The following is a 22,562-nucleotide window of genomic DNA, read 5'->3' as shown; positions in this document are numbered from 1 at the left end:
TCCATATAATTAGCTGATTAAGAAAGAAAGTGTGTTAAAACAATGATGTCATGTTCTGTTCATTAGTCAAAAAGGCTTATTTGCAACTCCTAATGCTATTTTCTGAAAGGAAATAGCTCAGACATCCATGATAGATGTATCTTACTTCACTGAAAAATTGCCAAACATACATTAAAATCTTAAAGGCTCCAAGTTGTTACCCTGGAAGTATTCTAGGTAGTTTCTATTTAATATGGATGATAAGGAGGGTACTTTTCTAAGAAAATGGTCATCTAGGAGGACTGTGTGCCATAATGTTCTGCCACTACTCAGAAAAAAAAACAACAAAACCCCACATCCAGCTACAAAATAATTTCTGCGAAGAGAATGTAACAGTTATTTCAGAGAATATATAGTACAAAAGGCAATTACTAAGCTTAAGCATTTCCATCAAGCCTGGAGACCGCAGACATCAAAAGAGGTCTTGTTTTTCTTGACAGTGACCATGATTCACACAAAATATTTTGGTGATGATGGCAGCCCTATACCTATGCACACTTAAAATTGTAAAAGGGTCAGCAAATTTTATATATTCAAATTGACTTACAAAATTATATAACAGTGTAGTAGCAAATATATCAGGAACATGGTTTCCAGATCTGCTAATGTCAGGACAACACAAAGCAGAGCAATGTGTGGCCACAGGGGCTTTCAGCACATATAGGAAAATAGTACAAAAGCCTACAGTGCTGCCAAGGGGCATGGTACATTAAAAGAAAAACCCACATGAAAAGTGGATCTGGAGTTTACTTGTCATTGTTTCAGTCTTTTTTTTTTTTTTTTTTTTTTGCCATGATTTCCTCAAAACTACAGCAGCTGAAGTTGTGAGCAGTTTGAGTGGGCAGAATGAGAGTGGCACAACTCTGCTATTGGTGTAAGACCGCTAGGAGTAAATTCAGCTTCAGTGTTTGTTCTGCAGGAACCAACTCCATTAATCCTGTTGTCTCACTTTGGGTGAAGGGAGAAAAAAGGAAACACAGCAGAGACTAAGATTTTGGAAATGTTGTTGCAGAAATCACAACATACTGTGTAACTATAACAGTCCTGAAGTTGGAAATCAATGGATAGGTGGCAAGAAGTTTTCAGTGCCCCACATTTCTAAAAACCCTTTAAACATTAGCCTTCTAAACAAAGAATGGTAATTATTGCTGCAGGTTCTTCCAGGCAAAATGCAACATCATGGCATCTTGTACAGAGCCCTTGCTTTGCACCAATATCCACCTTTCAAAGATCTGTAATCTTGACTTTCTATTTTTGTTTTCTCATTGCTGTAATAAAAGATCTGGTTTCCTAAACCTGAATATCATCTTCTGCCTATGACCTGAGAAGCCAGTCTTTCAAGGAATGTTTGAAAACTTGACAGATTTTATGACTGACACAAGAAGTCACTTTTGGTACTTATTTAGATTGGGAATTCCTCACCATGACTGAGATAATGAGTTAGAACAGGCATGCTACATCTTACCGGTATTTCTCCCTCATAGCAGCACAAGCATGGACAATTCACAGAAAAGACAATGAAATAACTGCTTTAAAAGAAAACATTGCTTTGGGGTTGCTGCCTGAGTCTCACAGGAATCAAAATTGCTTTAGGGACAGCTATGAATTTATCATAAACCAACATTTTAATACTAGAAAATGTGGGATCAGTAGTTCTCACAAATAAGTGTGTTGCATGTATAAATCAGGAGTTACCAACATGGTAATTTTTCAGTTATACTTTTTTCCTTTTCTTAGCAGGGCAACTACATATGCACACATGAACTATGACTGTTTAACTTCATGGCAAAGCCATGAACTACTCTTCATTTCTTGTCAGTGATAAAGTTCTGTACACTGCCTCATGGCCCATAATCTGTGCTTCTGGCCCTTGGCCAAGGCACAACTATTGCAGAATGGAGCCATCCTTGACAAGCTCAGCAGAGACCTGCTCTGTCACTGGCACATCCCAGGGCTGCCTCTTGGAGAAGAAAAAGTTGCCCCTGTTAGAAGCAGTAAATGAGAACAGTAGGGATAGCAAGAGGCAATAAATTCCCAAACAGATCAAACTACAGAAAGCCCTTGAGGGTGTCACTGAAGCCTGTCCAAAACAAGTTCAACAACTCTTTTGGAGATAATAAAGGTATTTTGGCGAACAGCTTCCTGGTTCACTATGGTGAGATGACTGCAGAGAGGCCACAGAGAAGTGTATCCAGGAGCACAGATAAGGCCAAAGGTTAAAACTCCATCTATCATTGGACATAGGTCTTTTACTACACTCAGCTTGCTACAGTCAGGAAAATGTTTAAGACACCCTAAACATTATTAATTACAGTAGACAACGCATTCTCTGGGTTGCAATTACAGGGCATTTAAGAGTGCTTGCAGGACAAGACTATCCAACAACTGGGAATTGCTTGTAAGACTCCATGCACACCACTCTCACAGACACTATTGCCATGTACTGCGATGGTGCACTATTGCTACTTAGGCAGTACTAACAATGACATTGTGACTACTGCTTTTGAAAAAGGAACTAAGATATTTTAGAAGCCACTCTCTTTAAAATTCCACTGATAGGATATTGCAAGAGAGGAACAGAATCAATTCATTTGAAATTCTTTCATAGAAAAAGTTACAGTACTTTTCTTAATATCATATGACAGAAGCAGATTAACTACAGAGATGATTTTAAGGCACTGTGTCTTTTACCCTTCAAATCAGTAAGAATCAACTCATCATTTGAATTTCCTACATGGCTTTGCAGTCTGCTTTGAGAATAATGTGAAGGTAGATTTTTTTTTGTGAGGCTAGAATGAGAGGATATACTACATAAGACAGAGAAACCAAGGAGTAATAATGGTTCAGGGCAATCATGGTTCTCCTTCCACGTACAAAGAGACTTTATTCTGAATTTAAATTTGTTACACACCATATTACACTGGGAACCAAAATTGAAACAAGCAGTTCTAACTTTTTTACTTCTTGCCCATAGGCAAAAAATTAGACATTTCTCCAGAGACAAAAAAAAAGCAGATAAGAGAAAGATGGTTTAGTGTAAATCACAGTTAGATAGCATTAATTAAAGGGATATCTAACATATTTTAAAACTTTATAAGACTTTAGCACCACTTTTATGAGGAAAATTTGCCCTCTTCTTGATAGTATTTGGTTTTAGATGTACCTTTCAAGTGCAGCTGCTCCATAAAATAATATTTATTTTGTTTTCCTGCCATCTCGTGGCTTAACCGCAAAATGCACTTTAAAAAAAAAGAGGTACAATTGCTGGTCTGTGAAGCGATTGCTTTTGGAATGCTATTTGGCCTAAGCCATGCTCCAGACCATCACTCCCTCTTCCCTAAACAACACTGCAGCTTGCAACAGCATGGACCTGCAGTCCAGTGAATTCCTGCAACAACTTGATACCATGGAAGGAAATTGTGGCAGCTAGCCCAGGTCTCACCAAAGAAGTGATGGGCCATTCTCTCTTCCAGACTGTTCCCTTGACCCACATCTGCCTAAGCCAGTGAATTCTTACTGCATTCCTGTTTCTTAGTTAAATACATTAGTTTGAATGATTATGTGAGAAGTGAGCTGAATTCTAGTCTGGCTCACTCACAAGCTGAGGCAAACCCTACCCAAGCTATGTTAGAGAAACATGCAATATTATTAGTTACACTTCTCACCATCTGGAAAGTTGCATTTGGCAATATGTATGAGTGCTAAGAATCCAGATGTAGCCTTTTGGGATTTTTTGGCATTTACAGGGAATGGTCAAGCTAGCTGATTTAATACAGCTCATTTTAAGCAAACATGAAATCCTAATGCCATTTCTGTCATTTTATGTGGGCCAACTGTAGAAAATAAAGACTTGCTTTCTATCACACTGTGATTGAAAGGCACCACATTGTACACTTCCTAATCCAGCCAAAGTTAAATAGACAGTTGAAGATCAGACATGAAAAATATTAGAGGTTTTCTACAAAGTTTGGAGGTTTTTTGTTTGATTGGTTTGTTAAGTTTTTGTTGTGGCTCACTTTTTAGCTGCTCAGCAGAAAAACAAAGTTATTTGTTTTCTTCATGCCTGTGACATATTTGTATGAAAAAATTTTGCCCCTGCTGCATTTGAGCCTCCTTAACAAAGATGTATAATCAGTCAGATTTAGTGGTTCATGTGACAGTTTGTGGGTGAACAATACATGTGCATGTTTTTAGTAAGAGATGGCGTCTCAAGATTTCACTGGCTGAACTTTCTAGAAAGTCAGACTCCTCCAGCAGTTGTCCTGCCAGCTGAAATGCTATGCTAGTGTGACTGAATAAACCAAGAGTGGTTAGAGCAAAACACTTTTGCTAGTCTATAATTTAGCAAGAAATTTTCTGTGCCATATAATTCCAGGTAAGCCAGTAAAAGGTTTCAAAACAAAATTGTTTTAGTTAAATATCAATCCTCCTGTGCCACTTGCAGAATGCTCTTTCCAGTACATTCCAGGGCAGGTTTTTGTCTAAATTCAACTTTCAACTGTTCTACTTAAACCTGAGTTGCAAACCTGGATACTTGTATTTCATTTTATTGACAGAGAACATAAACTGGGTAGTTATAAAGGTGGGGCGGGGGGGGGGAGTCTTAGAAGACAGCTGCAGAAGGAAAGTAATTGCAGGATTTCTCACAAGATTCTCATAATGAAGTTTACACACCAGCTGGATGACCAGATAGTGAGGGAGGTGATGGTCAGTGGCACAAATCCTGGTTGGAGCAGCATGACCCAGGGTTCAATACTGGGTCTAAACCTCTTTCACCTTCATTAATGCTCCAGATTATGGGGCATCTGCACCTCCACAAATTTGCTGATGGCACCAAACTGCGGGGGAGGGAAGGGCAGGGGAGGGCTGATACACCAGAGGGTCGTGGTGGAAAGGGGCTGACAGAAATCTCATCCAGATCATATGGCACTGAGATCCCTGCCAGCTTCAACCGTCCCGTCACTGGGTCTGCACTGACTAACAGCTTTAAAGGACTACACAGCGCATGTGCTTTGTGCAACACAGAAGGCGTGGGTCTAGAAAGTCTGAATTTTGCCACAAAATTGGTGCCTGTGCAAAGGCCCCAAATTTGCGGAACTCTGACTACGTGGAGGGCTTTCACAGTTAAAAGCAACTCAAGTTAATACCTGAAAAAAAGCCCAACAACGTTCTGAATTGTATTGTCAGTTATGAGTATTTTTCACTGCTTGAAATTGTTCAGATCTTCTGCACCAGTAAGGGGATTCATGTAGATTTGAGAGCAATGTCCTGGTAACAGGGAACACAATGACCAGATAAGGAAAACTGAGTAGTCAGAAGAGAATAATGATAAACACACTGCTCATGATCAAATTAAGCACAGCTCTAGCAAGAGATCAATTGGTCAATCAACCAATCATATCACTCTCCTATAGAATTACGAATCGAGAAAAAAACCCAAAATTTGTAAGCGACATGTAAAATAGAACTGTACAACAGAACATGTATTGGCACAGACATCGTAGCTACTTTTCATAAGTTTGTAACTGCTAAAAAAGACTCAAGCTCAGAATAAATATATTGGACTACATTGGAAATCACACTCTCTGACACACTGTAGCTTACTCACAATAAAATAAACAGTTAAAAAAATATAGTAAGAAAAGGTGGCTCTTTCCTCAAAAGTATTAAGCGGTACCGACAAATAGTGATAATTTCTGAAAAGTTGTCTAATGGCTCTTGTCAACCCCTCAGCCAAAGGGATGAAGATGCCCCAAAGAATGAAGAATGTTATTATTTCCACCCTTCTGCACTGGAACTATCTGACGCCTCTAATTGCTCAAGCCTTAGTTAATGCTTGTAGAAAGAAGAAATCTCCTAATGAAGCATAAAACTAGGAGAAAAATCCCAGTTTTTCAACTTACCTGTAGCTATTGATCACTTGGGAAAAAGAAGTGAGAAAATAGTAAGCCTGGGAACATGGATCTTGGATTTGAGTTTTCATTTCCAAAATTCAGATTTCATTCTGAAGAGCTGTATTAATTTAATTCTAAATGGAGATACTGCATCTCCATATGATCAAGCCAGCTCAACCAGCAAAGAACAATCTTGGCAGAACAAAATATACTGGGTTTTTTTAGAGTCCTCTGTGTGACAGAAGTTTAGATTATATTTAACTTTGAGAATATCAAATACATTATTATTAATGGCAGCCTGCTGAGCTTTAGAATCATATAATACTTGCCGGGGACATCAAGGACATCTTTTTTATCTGGAAATGGCACAAAACACATTTAAATTTAAGAGAAAAAATTGGTCAGAATAACTTTAATGAGGCAACCATGTGCCATTTGCTCTTCTTCCAACAGCTGGAGTTAAGGTTTCATCCAGCTAAATACTTTGGGCAGTGTTCTGGGTTGGAACCAGCATGCTGAGTGTCATATACGAGTGAACACATTGTGTATTAGTGGTTCTAAGTGGTTCTTTTCTACAAAAGCAGACTTGGTCCAATATGTTTGGTAAACTGCAGACATTTTGCTGATTTGCGAGATATTAGGATTAAATGTCTACAGTTCCTTGTATCTGAAAAGCAGGCAAGATTGTCATACATTCTTTAGAGGAGCACCTTCAGTGATCAAAGCTATTGCCAGGCACTGGTAAATTAAAATTAAATGCCAGTAGTTAATATTCCACTTTTCCAAACAACAGGATTTCTAATATGAACTATCAGGCATTCTAAGCATTCCTCTTCATGAGGTGAATGCAAATGTTTCTAGAAAGAAAATTATTCTATCTAGTTAATTTCCTGTTGGGGTACAGAGGAATTTTAGGCTTTTTGACAGTGTTTGTGGGTTTCACCCATTATGGTAATCAAAATTCGTCCGTGCAAGGTGTTATGTAACAAGAGGAACAGATGTTCTTCCACAGGAATACAGCATACCTCAGGCATGATACAGCTGTGGTGTCATTTGGGAGTGGTTCAGGAGTTACTGCGCAGAGATGGGCCAGAGAGACCAGCAGGAAGGAACAGCAAAAGCTCAGCTCTGGTATTGTTAGCAGTATTTAACATTCACATCTCCACAGTACTTTTCTCACATAGGCACAAGCTGGTGGCATTGTAGGTTTTACTGTAACTCATGGAAGGAATGTCCGACAGGAAAAATATTCAGCAGCACATTCGTTATCTCGCACGCTTCACTGACACTGTGCTCTGCACAGCTGGGAAGCCAGAAGGTATAGAAATACCTCACTGTGAGCAAGAACCAGTTTATAAGTCCTGAAAGCAGCCTTTTGGCTCATATAATAAAATTAACATTAAATATGAGAATACAGAGTATCTATAATCTGTAAGACTACTTTGCAATCTCCTACTCTTGAGAAACTTGATGTATGAGTTCCCAGAGGAGCTTTGAAAAGCCCAAACAACCTTCTGTTATAATCCACTCAGTCCAAGGAAACATAAAACATTTATACAAGTAAGGTTTTATTAAAAACATCAGCATTTTCCAATGCAAACTTGCCATTCCCCCCTTCAAGAAAAATAAATTTCCCTCTTAAATTTACACTGGTGGTTTAAACTAGGAACAGCCCATGGGGAAGGAAATTCACACTCAAAGGCATGAAAGCATTGGACTTCAAGGAGTGTAACAGGGCAAGGAAGAATGGAGAAAGAAGCCAGGGACTGGTCAAATGTACACCTTTTCACTCAGAGAAATATAATAGACAGCAATCTGAAAGAAGATGAATGAAGTATGTTCCTGTATAGTCATATGCTTTCAACTCAAAACTTCTCTCTTGATTCTGCAATTTGTAAAATTTCAAGGATTGCATGTAAAATATAATCTTTTTTTGTTTAGTATGTGCTAGCATGACCTTTGTTTAGAGACCCATTTTCAACTAGGGAAAAATGAGCAAGAGCTGTAAATTGCAAAGGAAACTAGGGACAGTTCAAAAGGTCTGGTGGTAAAGCCCTGTATTGAAAACAAAACCATGTTCAAAACACTCATTTTGGAAGCCAGCATTGGCCAAAATGAACAACATATTACCACACAAAGAAGATCTGTTGACTTCTGATGCCAGAAGTTTATTTACAGACACAAACAGGATGGGGCTGCTGGGATAGTGTCTCGAGCTATTTATTTTTCAGCATCAGTCTCATTACATGATTGTGATAATGCGACGATGCTAACAGCTCATAAATCCAGGAAGCAGGCTGGAAAACTTAATGTTACAGCATACTTTATAACCTTCTTGACCGATCACATGAAGCAGAAGCATATTGACAGTAGTTCTATCCAATCACCATAAGCACACATAGCTTTGGTTAAAACAATACTTACTTATTTCAAATACAATACCTGTTTGTGAGACACAACGCATAGAGCCCTATTCATAAACTTAACCTTCCTAATATCTTGCCAGATAAACTTTTTGCAACTTAGAAAGCCAAACAAGCACAAATACACAGCTCTATTGTTCTTGTTCCCATGTCTTCTCTACAGCTTAAATAATTTTTCTGCTGCTTTAGCACTGTTCACAATTCCGCTGTATCTGAGGCCTGTCTTCTGCAGTTTTCCTAAATCCCTCTCATTTTATAGATTCCCACAATCTCCTACTTCAAGCATCTGCTTTTTAACCAATTTAACTTCCTGTCTTTACAGGAGGTTTCACTTTTTACACGGACATTGTCTAATGTGTTTGCTGGACTGAATGATGCCCAGTGAACAGTGCAAGCCTGCAGGGAGCAAGCACTTACACACACTTTTGAAGTCTGCTTCAGCTGTGGTCTGGCCGTAGGTGCTGCTGTTTCCTAGGACAGGAATCCAGTCTGCTTGCTGCTTTATAGAGCAAAGCAAAACTTCAACACTCGTCAGCATCTTGCTGAGTTGTGTTGCAAGCACTGCTGACTGGACCAGGAGTGTCTTGGGCTTTCCCACCCCAATGTGTCACTCACCATGCTCTGCAGCACCTTAAGCTCTTTGTGGCTGGACAAACATGCTGTTTTCAGTTTCAGGTGCTATGACAAAAGCCACAGCAAACAGCCACCTGGAGATGCTGATCCAGGGAATCTTCCTTCCCTGCTCCTGTCCACCACATTGGCACTGAAGGACATGCTTCAGCTGACAGCAAACACAGAGGACTCTGGAAAGCTGCAGCCCTGTGTAAACCCTTATATGGCCACTGTAAAGAAGCCCTGTTGTCCCCAAATATGTTCTTGCACCTGGTGTGCAGGAGGCCAACCCATGCACAGAATAGAGATACTTGATTTATTTACAGACATGTGCAGCAATGGAGACTTGGTGGCAAATCAACAAAGCCAGCACCACGATTCCCAGAACTTTTTACTATTTATACATTATAGCAAAAATAGGAATTAATGTTCATTGGTTAAAAGCGGCATAGTTCTCTTATTAATTAGCAGCCTATCTTCTACAGGTTAAGCGAGTCACTCCCTTCCTACGTTAATTAGTCTGCATGCTCGGTCTTTCTTTACTTTTGGGTCAGTAGTTGCATCTCCTGCTGCTGGAATTACTTTTTACCCAGTCATACCTTGTGGAAACCCAGGGCACAGAGAATATTTCTCTGTCTGCTCTGGGGCACCCTGACCCCCAGGGGAGCACTGACTTTGACCCTCATTCATGGAGAAAGCTTCCTAGACTTCAAGATAGACTAGAATCCACAAAAGTGTGAAATAGATTATAGAAAGTAGTGTAGGTGTATCACTTGGGTGAGAAATTCAGGTTTTGGGATTTTTAATATGTTGTGAATGGAAGCAAGATGGAGGACAGAGGGTGTTGTCCCAAGTTCCTTCTTTATCCTTCTTCTTCTTTCTTCTTCATGAGTTTGGGTGGCATTTTGTAATTGGGTAAAAAAGTTTGCATTACGGGCTTCCAGGGATCAGTTATTGGGTTAAAAGGGAAAATAATCTAGGCATCAGTTCTTAATTGGGTAGTTTAGTCTTAAAAGACATTGTAACAAGAGATTGTTAGCCATTTTTGTGGTGCTTTTCCAGTGCGCTACCTGGTGTGGACAGCATGCAAAATTTAGATAAGATAATAATAAACAAGAACCTGAACACCAAAAAAGTCCAGTACGTCTCTCTTTTCTGACACAAAACTGCTTCAGCAGGGTCTCCCCCGACAGGGGAGCCCCCAGGCAGAGCACAGCCAGAGGCCCAGAAATTGAGAAATTAATAATACCTGATTCAGTGCAATTGCTGAGTTCCTTTATTAGTTTCTTCCTTTTCTTGGGGATTCTGCCAGATATTCTCGTGCCTTGGAAATTCTGCATTCTTTGTGCCCACCATCAATGGTACATCCTTCTCCCCAGGCTTTGCAAACCTCCCATAGGTCTGAGATCATTGAAGCCTGCCAAGCCCTAAACCTTAATAAGGCAATTCTGCCAAAAAAGGAGTTTGTTTTTCTAACACTTGGACATCACTTAGAGCTTGTTGGCTGTTACCTGATTCAGGAATTAAATCTTGTTGTTGAAAGTATAAAAAGGTAATACATTAAAGAACATTCCTTCTTGAAAAAGTTTTACATCTTCCACATTTTGCAACAGTACATTCTTCTTCTAGGCATTATCAATCTCCTCCTAGGTCTGAGCACTGAACCTCCCCCTAAGTCATGACAATGAAGCACATTGAGTCCTAAACCTTAACAAGGCCATTATATTTACAAGCAATTGATCTTTTGAACACCTGGAAAAACGTGCCATATAATGACTGAGCAACTGGCTCACCAGTTAGGCACAAAGGGTTACATACAGTGACTGGGGTGACATCAAACTGGTCACTTGTCACTTGCAGGGTTCTGCAGGGCTCCATCCCTGGCCCTGTGCTCTTCACCATCCTCATAAATAACCTGCAGGCAGGACTGGAAGGGAGAATCAGCAAATCTGCAGATGACACAAGACAGGGAAGAGCTGTTGACTCCCTCAAAGGTAGGGAGGCCCTGCAGAGACCTCGATGAATCAGAGGGCTGGGCAATCACCAACTGTGTGCAGTTCAACAAGGAAAAATGCTGGACTCTGCACCTGGGATGGGGCAACACTGGATGGATGGAAAGATTGGGGAATGAGAGGCTGGAGAGCAGCAACATGGAAAGGGACCTGGAGATCCTGGTCTGTGGCAAGCTGAAGATGAGGCAACAGTGCCCTGGCAGCCAGGAGGGACATCCCTGTCTTGGGGGCATCAGGCCCAGCATCACCAGCTGGGCAAGGAAGGGCACTGTCCCACTCTGCTCTGGGCTGGGGTGGCCTCACCTCCAGTGCTGGGGGCAGTTTGGGAGACCACAATGTAAAAACGATCTAAAGCTACTAGAGAGTGTCCAAAGAAAGGACACAGAGCTGGTGAAGGGCCTTGAGAAGCCTTATAAGTAATGGCTGAAGGCCCTTGGTTTGTTCATCCTGGAGGAGACTGAGGGGAGGCCTCACTGGGGTCTGAAACTTCCTCATTGGAAGGGGAAGAGGAGGGGCAGGCCCTGATCTCTCCTCCGGGGCGCACAGAGACAGGACCCAAGGGAATGGCTTCAAGTTGTGTCAGGGCGGGTTTAGGCTGGGTATCAGGTAAAAGTTCTTGCCCCAGAGGGTGTCTGGACACTAGAAGAGGCTCCCCAGGCCAGTGGTCACAGCACCAGCCTGACCGAGGGCAAGAAGCATTCGGACACTGTTCTCGGGCATTCTGTGACTCTTTAAGTGTCCTGTGCAGGACAGCAGTTGGGACTCGATGATCCTGATGCTTCCCTTTCAATTCAGCCTATTCTGTGACTCTTTGCTATCGGTACCAAGCGGCACTGCCAGACGCGTGAGCAGAGCAGCCCTGGCGCTGTGCCCGCAGGTGCCAGGGCCGGGCGCCATCCCGCTCCCCCGCTCCCCCTCACACCACCCCCGCCATTCCCAATCCGGCCCGAGGCTCCGCCCCTGCCTCATGACGTTATGGTCGCCGCACATCGCGAGGTCGCGTGACGTGAAGGGGCGGTGCCCCCCGCCCCCGCGCCCGGCGGACCGCGCCACCATTGGCTGCGCTGGCAGGGCGATCACGCTCTGATTGGCTGTCGGTATCGCGCGCTGCCGGGCGGGCCGCGGGTGAGCGCGGAGCCGGGGCGGCGGCGCGGCTGTGAGGGGAGCGCGCCTGTCCCGCGTTCCCGGCGGATCCCGGGACGGGGCTGGCGCTGGGGTGGCGGCTGCTGGCCCTCGGCCTGCGCCCCCGACCCTCGGCCTGCGCCCCTGGCAGCCGCTCTCTGCCACCTGAACCCGGCTGGGAGATGTGCGAGTGTGCGCGCGGCGGTGTTTCCCGCATCCTCCGTTCGGGTTTGGAAGATCCGCGCTGTTGCTGCATCCCTGACTCCGTGCCGTGTTCTGCTCTGCGTCTGTGTGATTAGGCATCTTCGCTTAGGAGGGAAGCAGATGGATCCCCTGCCCAATCCCGCGCCTCTGGCCTCGAAGCTGCGGAACACGCTGGTTCGGTACCACAGCATCGGAGACAGCGAGTGGCGGGTGGCCAAGAAAACCGTGAGTGCTCCGGGCGCTTCCCGGTTCTGCTCCACAGGAAGCTGTGGGTCACCGGTGCGGCGGAAAGGGCCCGCTGCTGTGCGTGCCACACGGCTGAGAAACACTTGGCCGCGCCCTGCAGGACTTGAACCTGACAGAAGCTGTGAAACCTTCCCTCTAGAATGTCTTTAGATGGCAGGATATGTTTTTTCTGTTCTCAGGCATACTCTGTCGTTTCTTCTACCCATTTGCAGGGGTGTATCTCACGGAAGAACTTGTGTAGGATTATAGGCTTGACTTGCAACAAAATGTGAAGTAATTAGCATTAATAGTTTTGCAAGAGGGTCACGTGTACTTCCAGCAAAGCAGACGCAGGTATCTGGAATCTCTTGTCAATAAATAGTTGATCATGCTTCAGCTTTCAATAGCTGATCATGCTTCAGCTATCTTCCTCTCAGAAATGAGAAAATTCCTTCCTTCTTAAGAAATAATTCTCAAGGCTTCCTCTCATACTGTTTCACTTTTCTGTTGTTCTTTAGAGACCGCACATTATCCTAAGTTTCCTTCCCTGAAAGGGAATACAATTCCTGCTCTCTCCAAGCAGTTTGCCATCCTCTTCTTTTGAGCTGCCTGGAGTTTTTGAGTTGTGCTTCAACAAGCTAAATAGCCTTTGCTTGTGCACCAGTCCTAGGCTGGGTGAATACTTTTTGGTTCTGTCCTCCACAGAAAGTGGAAGTGCAGCAATATGGTAGGGCTAGTGTGGTAAATTTCTGTCTTTGTCTTTTTGTTACAGTGGTTTGAGTAGTGCTTTTATTTTTTTCTTCCATCATGAGCAGACACTGATAAGACAGGGGCAACTGATCCAAATGTAACTTATTATTTGCAGAATTAATAAATTTGCTGTCTGGAGAGGGAGGAAAGGAGCATCCAAGCCTTTCACTCTTGCAATACACCTATATCATCTCTACTAAATGTGTTGTTAAATTAAGTACTACTGAATTCCTTTAAAAAGTTACCTGCATCCTTGTGTTCCAAATCCTCAGATTTTACCCCTTTCTCCAGGCTTTCCTTCCTCTTTCCTTTCTTTCCTCCTTTCCTTCTTGATGTTGTGCCATGTAAAAGAAACTCAAGCTTTACCTACCACAAGGAGATGTGTTGTGCCCCAAAATACCTTAAATTATTCTGGATGTAGTTCTTAACTGTACTGTTCTTTAGGACATTTGGTCTTTTGGGCTTATATAATCATCATTCCAAAGAAAGTGGTGCCATATGGTACTGTTTTCAACACCAAAATTCGGACACTTTGTACAGAAGTTCCATGTCATAGTTATGTAAAAATCAGAAGATACTGGTTTTTCTATTTTCTCTGGGTGACTTTAAAATAAATAGACGACTGCTTGCAAGACTCTTCTAGTCTGGCATCTAGGAGAGAAAGATAATTGAACTTTCTTGTCTGCACCTGCACCTCATGCATGCTTCTGTAACTTGTGTTACAGGAGTGCAAGCAGGAGTAGTGTGGTCTTCCTGTCTGAGCAGCATCTGGCTGTTGGCTTTCCAGTGGCCTTGCAATTGGAAAGCTTTCCCTGCTGATGTTGTTCCATTATTCTGTGTGTTTTCACAGTAAACTGACTTGGCCTGCCAAACCCTACTTCTGCACGGACTTCTAGCATTTCACTCTGAGAAAGCCAATTTTCTGATTTTTTTGAAATAACAGAAAATTACAAGTAAAAGATATCTGAAAAATATGAAGAAAATTGTGCAGTGGTGCCCAGGTGAACCATAGAAAATTATAAAGTTGTGTGCTTTTCTTCAAGGAAATTGAAGCATTTTGTGGACTTCTTGCAATTGTATCCAAGTGACAATTAATACTGTGTCTTATATTTGCTTTCAGAAAGATGCAACCGTGTGGCGTAAACCATCAGAGGAATTCAGTGGATACCTGTAAGTTTTCCTACACAAGAAATACATTTTTAATGTTCCACAGATGTGTTCTGTAGAATGTAGAGATTAAGGCCGTGAATTCTATAGCCCTCAGCTACAGAGATCCTACAGAGGGGAAGCTAAATGGGTCACCTGTTGTGGCTGGACGATTCCTTTGTAGTTTCTCAGTTTGATACTTTAGCATTGCATGGTGTCTAGAACAGCAGTGAAGTCTGTGGAACACACCACGGGACTCCCATTAGCTGAAGCGGCAGCAGCATCTGTCCAGAAATTATGTCCTGTAAAGCTCAGAATCAAGTCTGCATTCAGTAGTCCTGAAGGGTCACTGGGTGACAACTCAGTCAGTTCTTGTACTCATTAGTTTGGTTCTCATTAGCTTGGTTCTACTCCTGTGCTATGATCTGCTGTAATCACAGAAGAGTAATGAGAACTCTCTGTGAATAAAGCAGAATGAACCCAAAACCATTCGAATATTCCCAAGACGTGATTAAAACCAAACAAGGCTAGGTGTTGATACTGAAAATTTGATGCATTTTATTTAGTAGTAAAAGAGGCAAAGAAAAAGGAAGAAAAAGAAAAAAAGAAGTAGAAAAAAGGGAGTGTGTTTGGGGGGACAGGGAGCGTGACAAGTTAAGTAGAAACATGTTACCCCTCTGTGGGTCCCAGTGATGTCTCATTGCTCTACTCAGTTTAGTCTTCTTGGTGGTGAGGGTCCCCCATCCAAAAGTATAGAATCCCATGGATTAATACAGGTTTGGGCAGGTGGGAGTGCCCAGGTGCCTCCCCTGAGGGGGGCAAATTTAATCCTTGCATGACTTTGGATCTGTCATTTTGCATCATGTGCATCTCTGGTGCAGGGTCTGGGGACCCCTTTGGGAGGGCCCTTTATTGGGCCGTGACAGGTCCTCTGCTGTCTGTCATGTGGACGTCCTTTAGATGTGGCTTTGCCATGGTGAAGAGGCCGCACAGCTGAGCTGGAGTTGGGCTTTCACTGCCTCTGAGCAGAGACTTTTTCACCACACACCCAAAACGTCTTCTCCTCCCTGTTTTGGTGTGAGGGTCTCTCCCAGCCTGACAGCAGATAGGCCTGGGGCTGCGGCCTCCACCCCATAGGTGCTGGGTTTAATCCTGGGAAAGTATTTTTCTCCTCCAGCTCAGATCTGAGTCACTTTATCTTATCTCAAATCAGTTCACAGTCCAGGGCCTCAGTCAGGAGGCCCATTGAGGGTGCTTCTGTGTAGTTTTTGTTACACAATTTTGCTATAATAGGCAAAAGTCCTTCATAAAACTGTTCAAGACATAAACCATAGCATTTCAATCTCCAAAATCCTGTTACTTCTGCTTTATGAAAAATGTTTTTCCCATTATATTCGTGATCTTTTTACTTTATGTTTACTTACCTGTGGTGAACTCCCTTGCTAGCCAAGCAATAGGAGTAAAATAACCAATTGTTACAGTTGTTAGAGAAATAAACAGGATAACTTTTCTCCAAGGAAGGATTCTGCCATTTATAAAATACTAACTGTATAAAAAAGGATAAATTTTTCAGAAACAAATTTGTTGCAGAGAAGAACAGATACACCCATAGGTGTTTTCCTGTACTGTTTCTCTGATGCAATTGGCCATCGACTGTGCTTCCTGGTACCAAGGTGTTAATGTAAGTGTACTGTTGAAAATTAATGTTATATAAAGAATTTCTTACTAAATGTAAACACATTTTTCTAGCTACAAAGCTCAAGGAGTGGTGGAAGATGTTACCAACAGAATTGTGGATCATATTCGCCCTGGACCTTACAGGCTAGACTGGGACAGCCTAATGACTTCAATGGACATCATGGAAACATTTGAAGAGGTGAAGACTTGTTTACATTCTTGAATGAGATGTGTATTGGTGAACACACGAATTTAACATTCATGGCTTTAACATTGATGTAGAGCAGAGCAATTCCAACAGATCTGAACCTTTCTCAGCCTTCTTGTTTGCATGCACGAGCAGCATTGTGCATGTATGCTCTGTGTGGCCACAGATCAGGCTCTCTGGCAGCACAGTCCTATTCTGAAGCTTGAAATGCATCTTTCCATTAATGCTAAAAGTAAAGGAGTCAGTCACAGTTCTGTTGGACCTGGGAGGTCAGGTATTCTCTGATAAAATTCACATACAGAGGGCTACAGTGTGATACTGTGTGTGCCAATGCCATTTCATACAGCTTGCTTTTTTCCGTTCCACAGCAAACAATAGTATTAGTCCAGACATATGGAAGCTGCAACCTCCCCCTCTTCCTGAAGGGCTGATTTGTGTAGCATGGCTTTGTGCTGAGACACAAAATAGTTCATACTGAGAGTCAGGAGTTGATAAAAGAAAGGTAGGTTTGAAGCTGGTTACAGAACAGCTAGTAGCCTTCCTTTGGTAATGCAGGCATTCAGTATGAATTCAAAACCCTCTTCTGGACACCTGGCTTGAGCATGGATTGTCATTTGCTCTGTCTCTGAAAGAAGATTTATATGACAAGGTGTTTTGTCTATATAAAATTTATACAGACTCTACTTTATAATGGGAAAGCCTATTTTGAAGAATTGTTCACATTCCATTTTATTTTTCACTTAGTGATTAAAAGTATTAAATAGATATCTTAGTACCAGGAGATTCCTCTTGAAGTTTCTTCATGGTCCTTTTTGACTTCCCACGTGCTCTTTGGTGAGTGGCTTTCAGCTGTCAGGCATGCCAAAGTTCTCTAGCTTTAGATCTTTAAATCCTTATGGTGCCAGATACTCTGCTTCCACAACTCTCAGCTGTAGACCACAAGTCCTTAAAACTTCCAGATTTTAGGTTGAGAACGGCAAAGCCATTCAGACCTCACTGATTTTGCCATGCAGTTGACAGAGGCTGTGATCTTTGTGAAAAACGTTAGCTCCCTGCAAGCATTACCTTTCCCTCTATTCATTATCCTAAGATTTTTTTTTTTTTCCCTTATAATTCTGTCACTCAACAAGAACTGCTGTGTGATGCGCTATACAACTGCTGGCCAGCTCTGGAACATCATAGCACCAAGGGAGTTTGTTGATTTCTCTTACACTACAAACTATGAAGATGGTCTTCTAACATGTGGTAAGCCACCACCTTCCTCTGCTAAATTCTTATTTTACAACAGTTGCTTGGCTTAAGATTTGACTCAGATTTAGTAGTAGTAAACATTCCAAAAATGGTCTAAGATGGTCTTCAACAAATCAATTCAAGGTGTTTTAGCAAATTTAAAGGTGTTTTATCTTTAATTTTACATATTTAAAGAAGCGTGCAAGTTACTGGTTTTCCCATGAACCATTCCTTTCTGCCAGGCTTCACTTATGTCAGCTGTGGGGCAGGAGTGTTAAGAGACAAGTTGAGTCCTTCAACTTGAGTCTTAGAGCAAAGTGGGATGAGTAACAGCTTGTTTCTTGTAAATGGGAGGAATGTCCTCTTTTAACATTTGATTTTTTTGCTTATCATGCTTTCCTGTCTTAGAGTTTGGATGAATAGCAAATTCCATGCATGAAAATACCCAGAAACTTGTGGTGTGCCTGTCACTACTGCTAAATTCCCCAACCAGAAACTTATATATGACAAATTCACTGTGTGTTAATTTTTTTTAACCTCTTTCAAATTAATTTCCCTTTTCTTTTGGTTTATTTTCTTTGATAGGTATAAGCCTGGACTATGGAGAGGTGAGACCAAACTTTGTCCGTGGATTCAATCACCCTTGCGGTTGGTTCTGTGTCCCTCTCAAGGACTCTCCTGGCCACAGTCTTTTGACAGGCTACATCCAGACTGAACTGCGAGGGATGCTGCCACAGTCTGCAGTAGACACTGCCATGTCTAGCACCCTGGCCAATTTCTACTCTGACCTCAAAAAGGCACTCAAAGTGTAGACAAACAGTGACTTAAAAGCCGGCGCATTCCTTGCAATCAGATTATGTTGTTTAGTTTAGCGTAGGTTACCACCTACTAAATTGAGGTAACACTCTTCCTGAATGACACCCGAACCTTTGTTCCAAACAAAACTTTAGCAAGTGCTTCTTGATGTGATCTTTGGCATACATTCCCAGTGCACGGTGTGAGATGCTTTTTGCTGCTCTGCACTCTGCAGCTTTGTGAGAATAGCCTGAATCTCTGAACTGCCAGCCTCCTCAGTAGAAAGCACAAGATGTGTGTGTGGGCTTGAAAAATGCAGTGTGAGCTCAGCTCTCTCCAGCAGTTTTGGAAGCCAGGTGCTCAGGATTTTGATGGTGCAGGTTGCTGTACAGGCAGCATCTCATTGAAGATGTAATTTTGTAATATATATATTTATATTTACCTAAATTTTAATTTATTTTTTAAAGTTTGTTCAGCTCCATCTGTAATTTGTTTTTAAAATTTGCTTTGATTTATCATATGGATATTATATAGCTAAGTTGTTAAATTATACTATTCATAAGAAAGCTATTTGTTCTTGAGAGCAAAAATAAGTGTTCATTTTTGCATTTTTTTGATGTTGTAGCTGTAACTTATTTGCTGTTTTATATAACAGTCTCAGTACATAAGGAAATGCCCTTACAGCTGATCCAAAGCTCATTTAGGTCATCAGGTATCTTTCCATAGGTTTTTTGGTGGACTTTTAATCACACAATTGTCAAAATAGCAAACCTCCAATGGATCTTCAGTGATACCCTCTACTTCTAAGGATTTTTTTACTTAAAGTTGCATGTGATAGTGTGTGTGGAGATTTCATTTGCTTGGGTTTTGGGGGGGTTTCTTTCTGTGTATATTTCTTTAACTGCAAACCCTGGAATTACAAAAGCAGCAGAAAGAGCCACTCACTTGCTTCAGGGATAGGTGTTGCTGTAGCCACAACAGCACAGACTTGCCAGTGTTCTGGTGCTGTGGAGTGTTCTGTGTTACTTCCCCTAGATTGATCTTTGCAATAAATTAATATCTTAAAGCATGAGCGACTGAAGGGCAAAGCTCACGCTGCAGAATTGCTGAGAACTGCTGAAGGATACAGGGTCTCTTTTTAAGATGCAGATTTCAAGGATATTCAGCAATCTGAATGTGTGATTCTGACAGATACATAGCAGCGGAATTTAAAAAATAACTCCCTCTCTGCTAGGAACATGAATTCTCTTTAAAATTTGATGTTAAGCCTTTGATGTTGGTATGTTCCATTTGCTCAGGTGACATTGTAGTTATCCCCATGTTTTGCCAGTGCTCACAGTTGCAAGTTTAGCTGTGTAGGAGTTTGGGAAGGTATCTTGGATCCCTGATATTGTGGAGTTGTATACATATAATCCAGGGAGGGGTAATGGACTCTCAAAAAAACAAAAATTCAGATGGTATTGGCTTTTTTGACACTGGCCACTAATAATATTGGCTTTTTTGACACTGGCCACTGTAACTGAACTCTGAACAGTGAGGACTTTCCTTTCTCATTGCTCAGTCAGAGAGGTAGAAAAAACAATCCAAATATAGTGGGAGCTTCTTCAACCTGCTTCATGTTTTAAGGTATTTGGTACTATTTAAGACTGTTAAAAACAATGCATGAAACAGCCTTTGGGTCTTTATGGGCAGAAAATGTTAACTCCTTTTTAGGTTTTGTGTATTCTGCATTTCCCTTTAAACCCCTCGATTAGTCTTCCCATTTTTTTTCTACCTTCCTTCTGTCTGCCTAAGTACTCCAAGCTCACAAGGTGATCCTCTACTGCCAAGGACACCAAGGAATTGCTGCCAGAATCCTCTCCTTTCTAGTACTGGTGCAGAGGCAATTATGAAATCTCTGGCAGTGCTGCTCCGTGGGATGAATGATGACATGATTGTAGAGGAAACTGTTTGAAGTGTATCCTATTTTTTCTTCCCAGTTACAAAGATTACATGTGCAGTGAATCTGCATATTCATGTCTTCTCCTTTTGGAGCTGCTGGGACTGACTGATGGAGGGGTTGTGATACAGATGTACCTTGAGAAAAACATTGCCCTGTTTAAATCTGCACAGAGGCACTTCAGTGCTGGAGAAGTGGGTCACAAAGAGCACAAGACACTTACAGGAGGATGTTTGTACTACACCAGGCACAGAAAAGTAATTGTTCCAAACACCCATTTTAGTGGCTCTGACACATATGCAGCATCTATCCATATTTAGTATCCAGTGAAATGGCTTTTTCTGCTTTCAGTAGAGACAACTTGGTGAAGCACAGAGCGGCTGAAGAAAGAACTTGAGCTAAAATAAGAAAATTGCTAGTGTATTTTTGTATATTGATAGTTCTAATAAAAATTTCAGCTACTAAGTAATACAGAACTAGAAAAAAGATGTTCGATTTCAAATGTATTGGAAGCTGAAATTTATATTATTTTTATATAGCTATAGATGGAGAGGGAAGAAGAGCTGTTCTTTAACCAGAGTACATCAGAACCAAGGAAGTCACAATATCAGAGCCTCTTCTACTGTTGCATTCTCCTCCTGAGTTACTCGACAATCTAGGTGGAGCCAAGAGGGTTAAAACAGGAAAGCAGTGGCAAGGACAAAGTGCAGGAGCCTATGTTTTGCTTATGCAGAAGAAATGGGAGAAAAAGTAAATGCTTAGTATAGATTTCTATCATTTAGGAATATAGTTGTCCAGAAGTGGCTTCTGAACAAATTGCCCAGGAATAGTAGAAATCTGGCTTTGCTAGTCAAATAGCATGTATATAGACACATGAAAATTATTTTTATATGGCTAATAATTTTTTTTAAAAACTTGCTTTTTTAAAAAGAGATTTGGACAATGTGACACTTTACACTTGGGCACTTTAACTAGGTGCTTTGTGTGTGTGTGGGAAACATGATTGAAGATAGGACAATTTTCATGTTTGGGTTCTGTTCCTCATCTAAAACTCCAGCATTAAACCTTGCCTGTGATGTGCAGAAGATGCAGGGCTGGGGTTAAGCTAAATTTAGAGGCAGTCAAAGTACCAAATCTGGCTGCGAAGTGCACCAGTACTTCAGAGAGATATTCTGTGCACAGGCCCTGATCTCAAATTTGATGAATTTATAAATGTGAAACATGATGAACTTATAAAACACAGCATATAGAATTCCTCCAGTAATCATAAGTAGCCAGAACATGGCGATGTGGCCTGGATGTTTACCCTAGAAGGTTCACCGTTGTGAAAAAAGCCCTAATTCCAGAGAAACCACTCAAGTTGTGCCTGTGAAAGTCAAAGTCTGTTTTAACAGTGGGTTTAACTTACTGTGTTCAGCATTTAGGCAATTGTATTTGTATTTTGAGTGCAATGCAGAATAAATAATGGATTCCAACAGGCTCGTGATGTAGTTTCTTCCATACTTGTGCAGCCATATGTAGCATTTTTCGGGAGTTACGTCTGATGATGTGGTTCATCTTCAGCTGCATGGTGATCTCTAATGACACCAGTTTGTCTCCTTAAATCTGAAAGCCATAAGTCTGCCTTCACTTAGAAACTTGATTTAGACTGAGGAAAATGCCTAACTGAAATATCTTGAGAGCTGTACAATAGAATTTTCTCAAGGCTTCAGTTCTAAAAACGTATATGCAGGAGTGTTCGATGGCCCATGATTGTTGTGGAAGAACTTTTTTATTTTGGCTTAGTATTATTTACCTTTTTCTATTTTTAGGAAGTGATTTATTAACCATAAATAAATAAATGAGCATATAGCACCTGGCAGAAGGCATACAGATGTAAATTAGATGTATAAAACAAGCTGCAACATGTGTATTGTCATGCATTTAATTAGCACCTACAGAAACAAAGACAATCCCTGTATCTTCTCTAGAGAGAGCCTTCCCTTGTTTCTCTTGCCAAGCTGGCATAAAGGCAGTAGAGTTCTGTAACATTTGACTTCAGTGGAAAGAGTTGTAGCCTTCCCCTGTTGCTGACAGAAGGAACTGTCACCTCTGAGAAACAGCACACTCATGTAGGGAATGTATCATGTCACCTTCTGCAAAGTGTGGTAGGGATAGATGTAGAGGCCACTTGGGATCTTTGGATAATCCTTAAGGACATTAATTATTAGAATTATTAAAAGATTGATATTCAAACCCATTTCCTGGTGAAAGATAATAGAAAGATGAGAGAGATTTTAAACCCAC

The 22,562-nt window shown here is 41.5% G+C and overlaps 1 protein-coding gene across 1 annotated transcript; it reads left to right on the top strand.

Annotated features, from left to right (window-relative positions):
* Window positions 1-12,129: 12,129 nt before the first annotated feature.
* On the top strand, window positions 12,130-21,751 carry STARD4 (StAR related lipid transfer domain containing 4). The gene is made up of 5 exons (XM_063179704.1): window positions 12,130-12,531; window positions 14,402-14,451; window positions 16,177-16,303; window positions 17,443-17,557; window positions 18,128-21,751. Exons 1-5 carry the CDS (start codon window positions 12,427-12,429, stop codon window positions 18,352-18,354), a joined length of 624 nt encoding a protein of 207 aa, XP_063035774.1. The 5' UTR covers window positions 12,130-12,426; the 3' UTR covers window positions 18,355-21,751.
* Window positions 21,752-22,562: the final 811 nt, after the last annotated feature.

Source organism: Melospiza melodia, chromosome Z, assembly GCF_035770615.1.
Source record: "Melospiza melodia melodia isolate bMelMel2 chromosome Z, bMelMel2.pri, whole genome shotgun sequence".
NCBI classification, from domain to species: Eukaryota; Metazoa; Chordata; class Aves; order Passeriformes; family Passerellidae; genus Melospiza; species Melospiza melodia.
The sequence above is the reverse complement of the archived record's forward strand: the minus strand, read 5'-3'. Positions and strand labels throughout refer to the sequence as shown.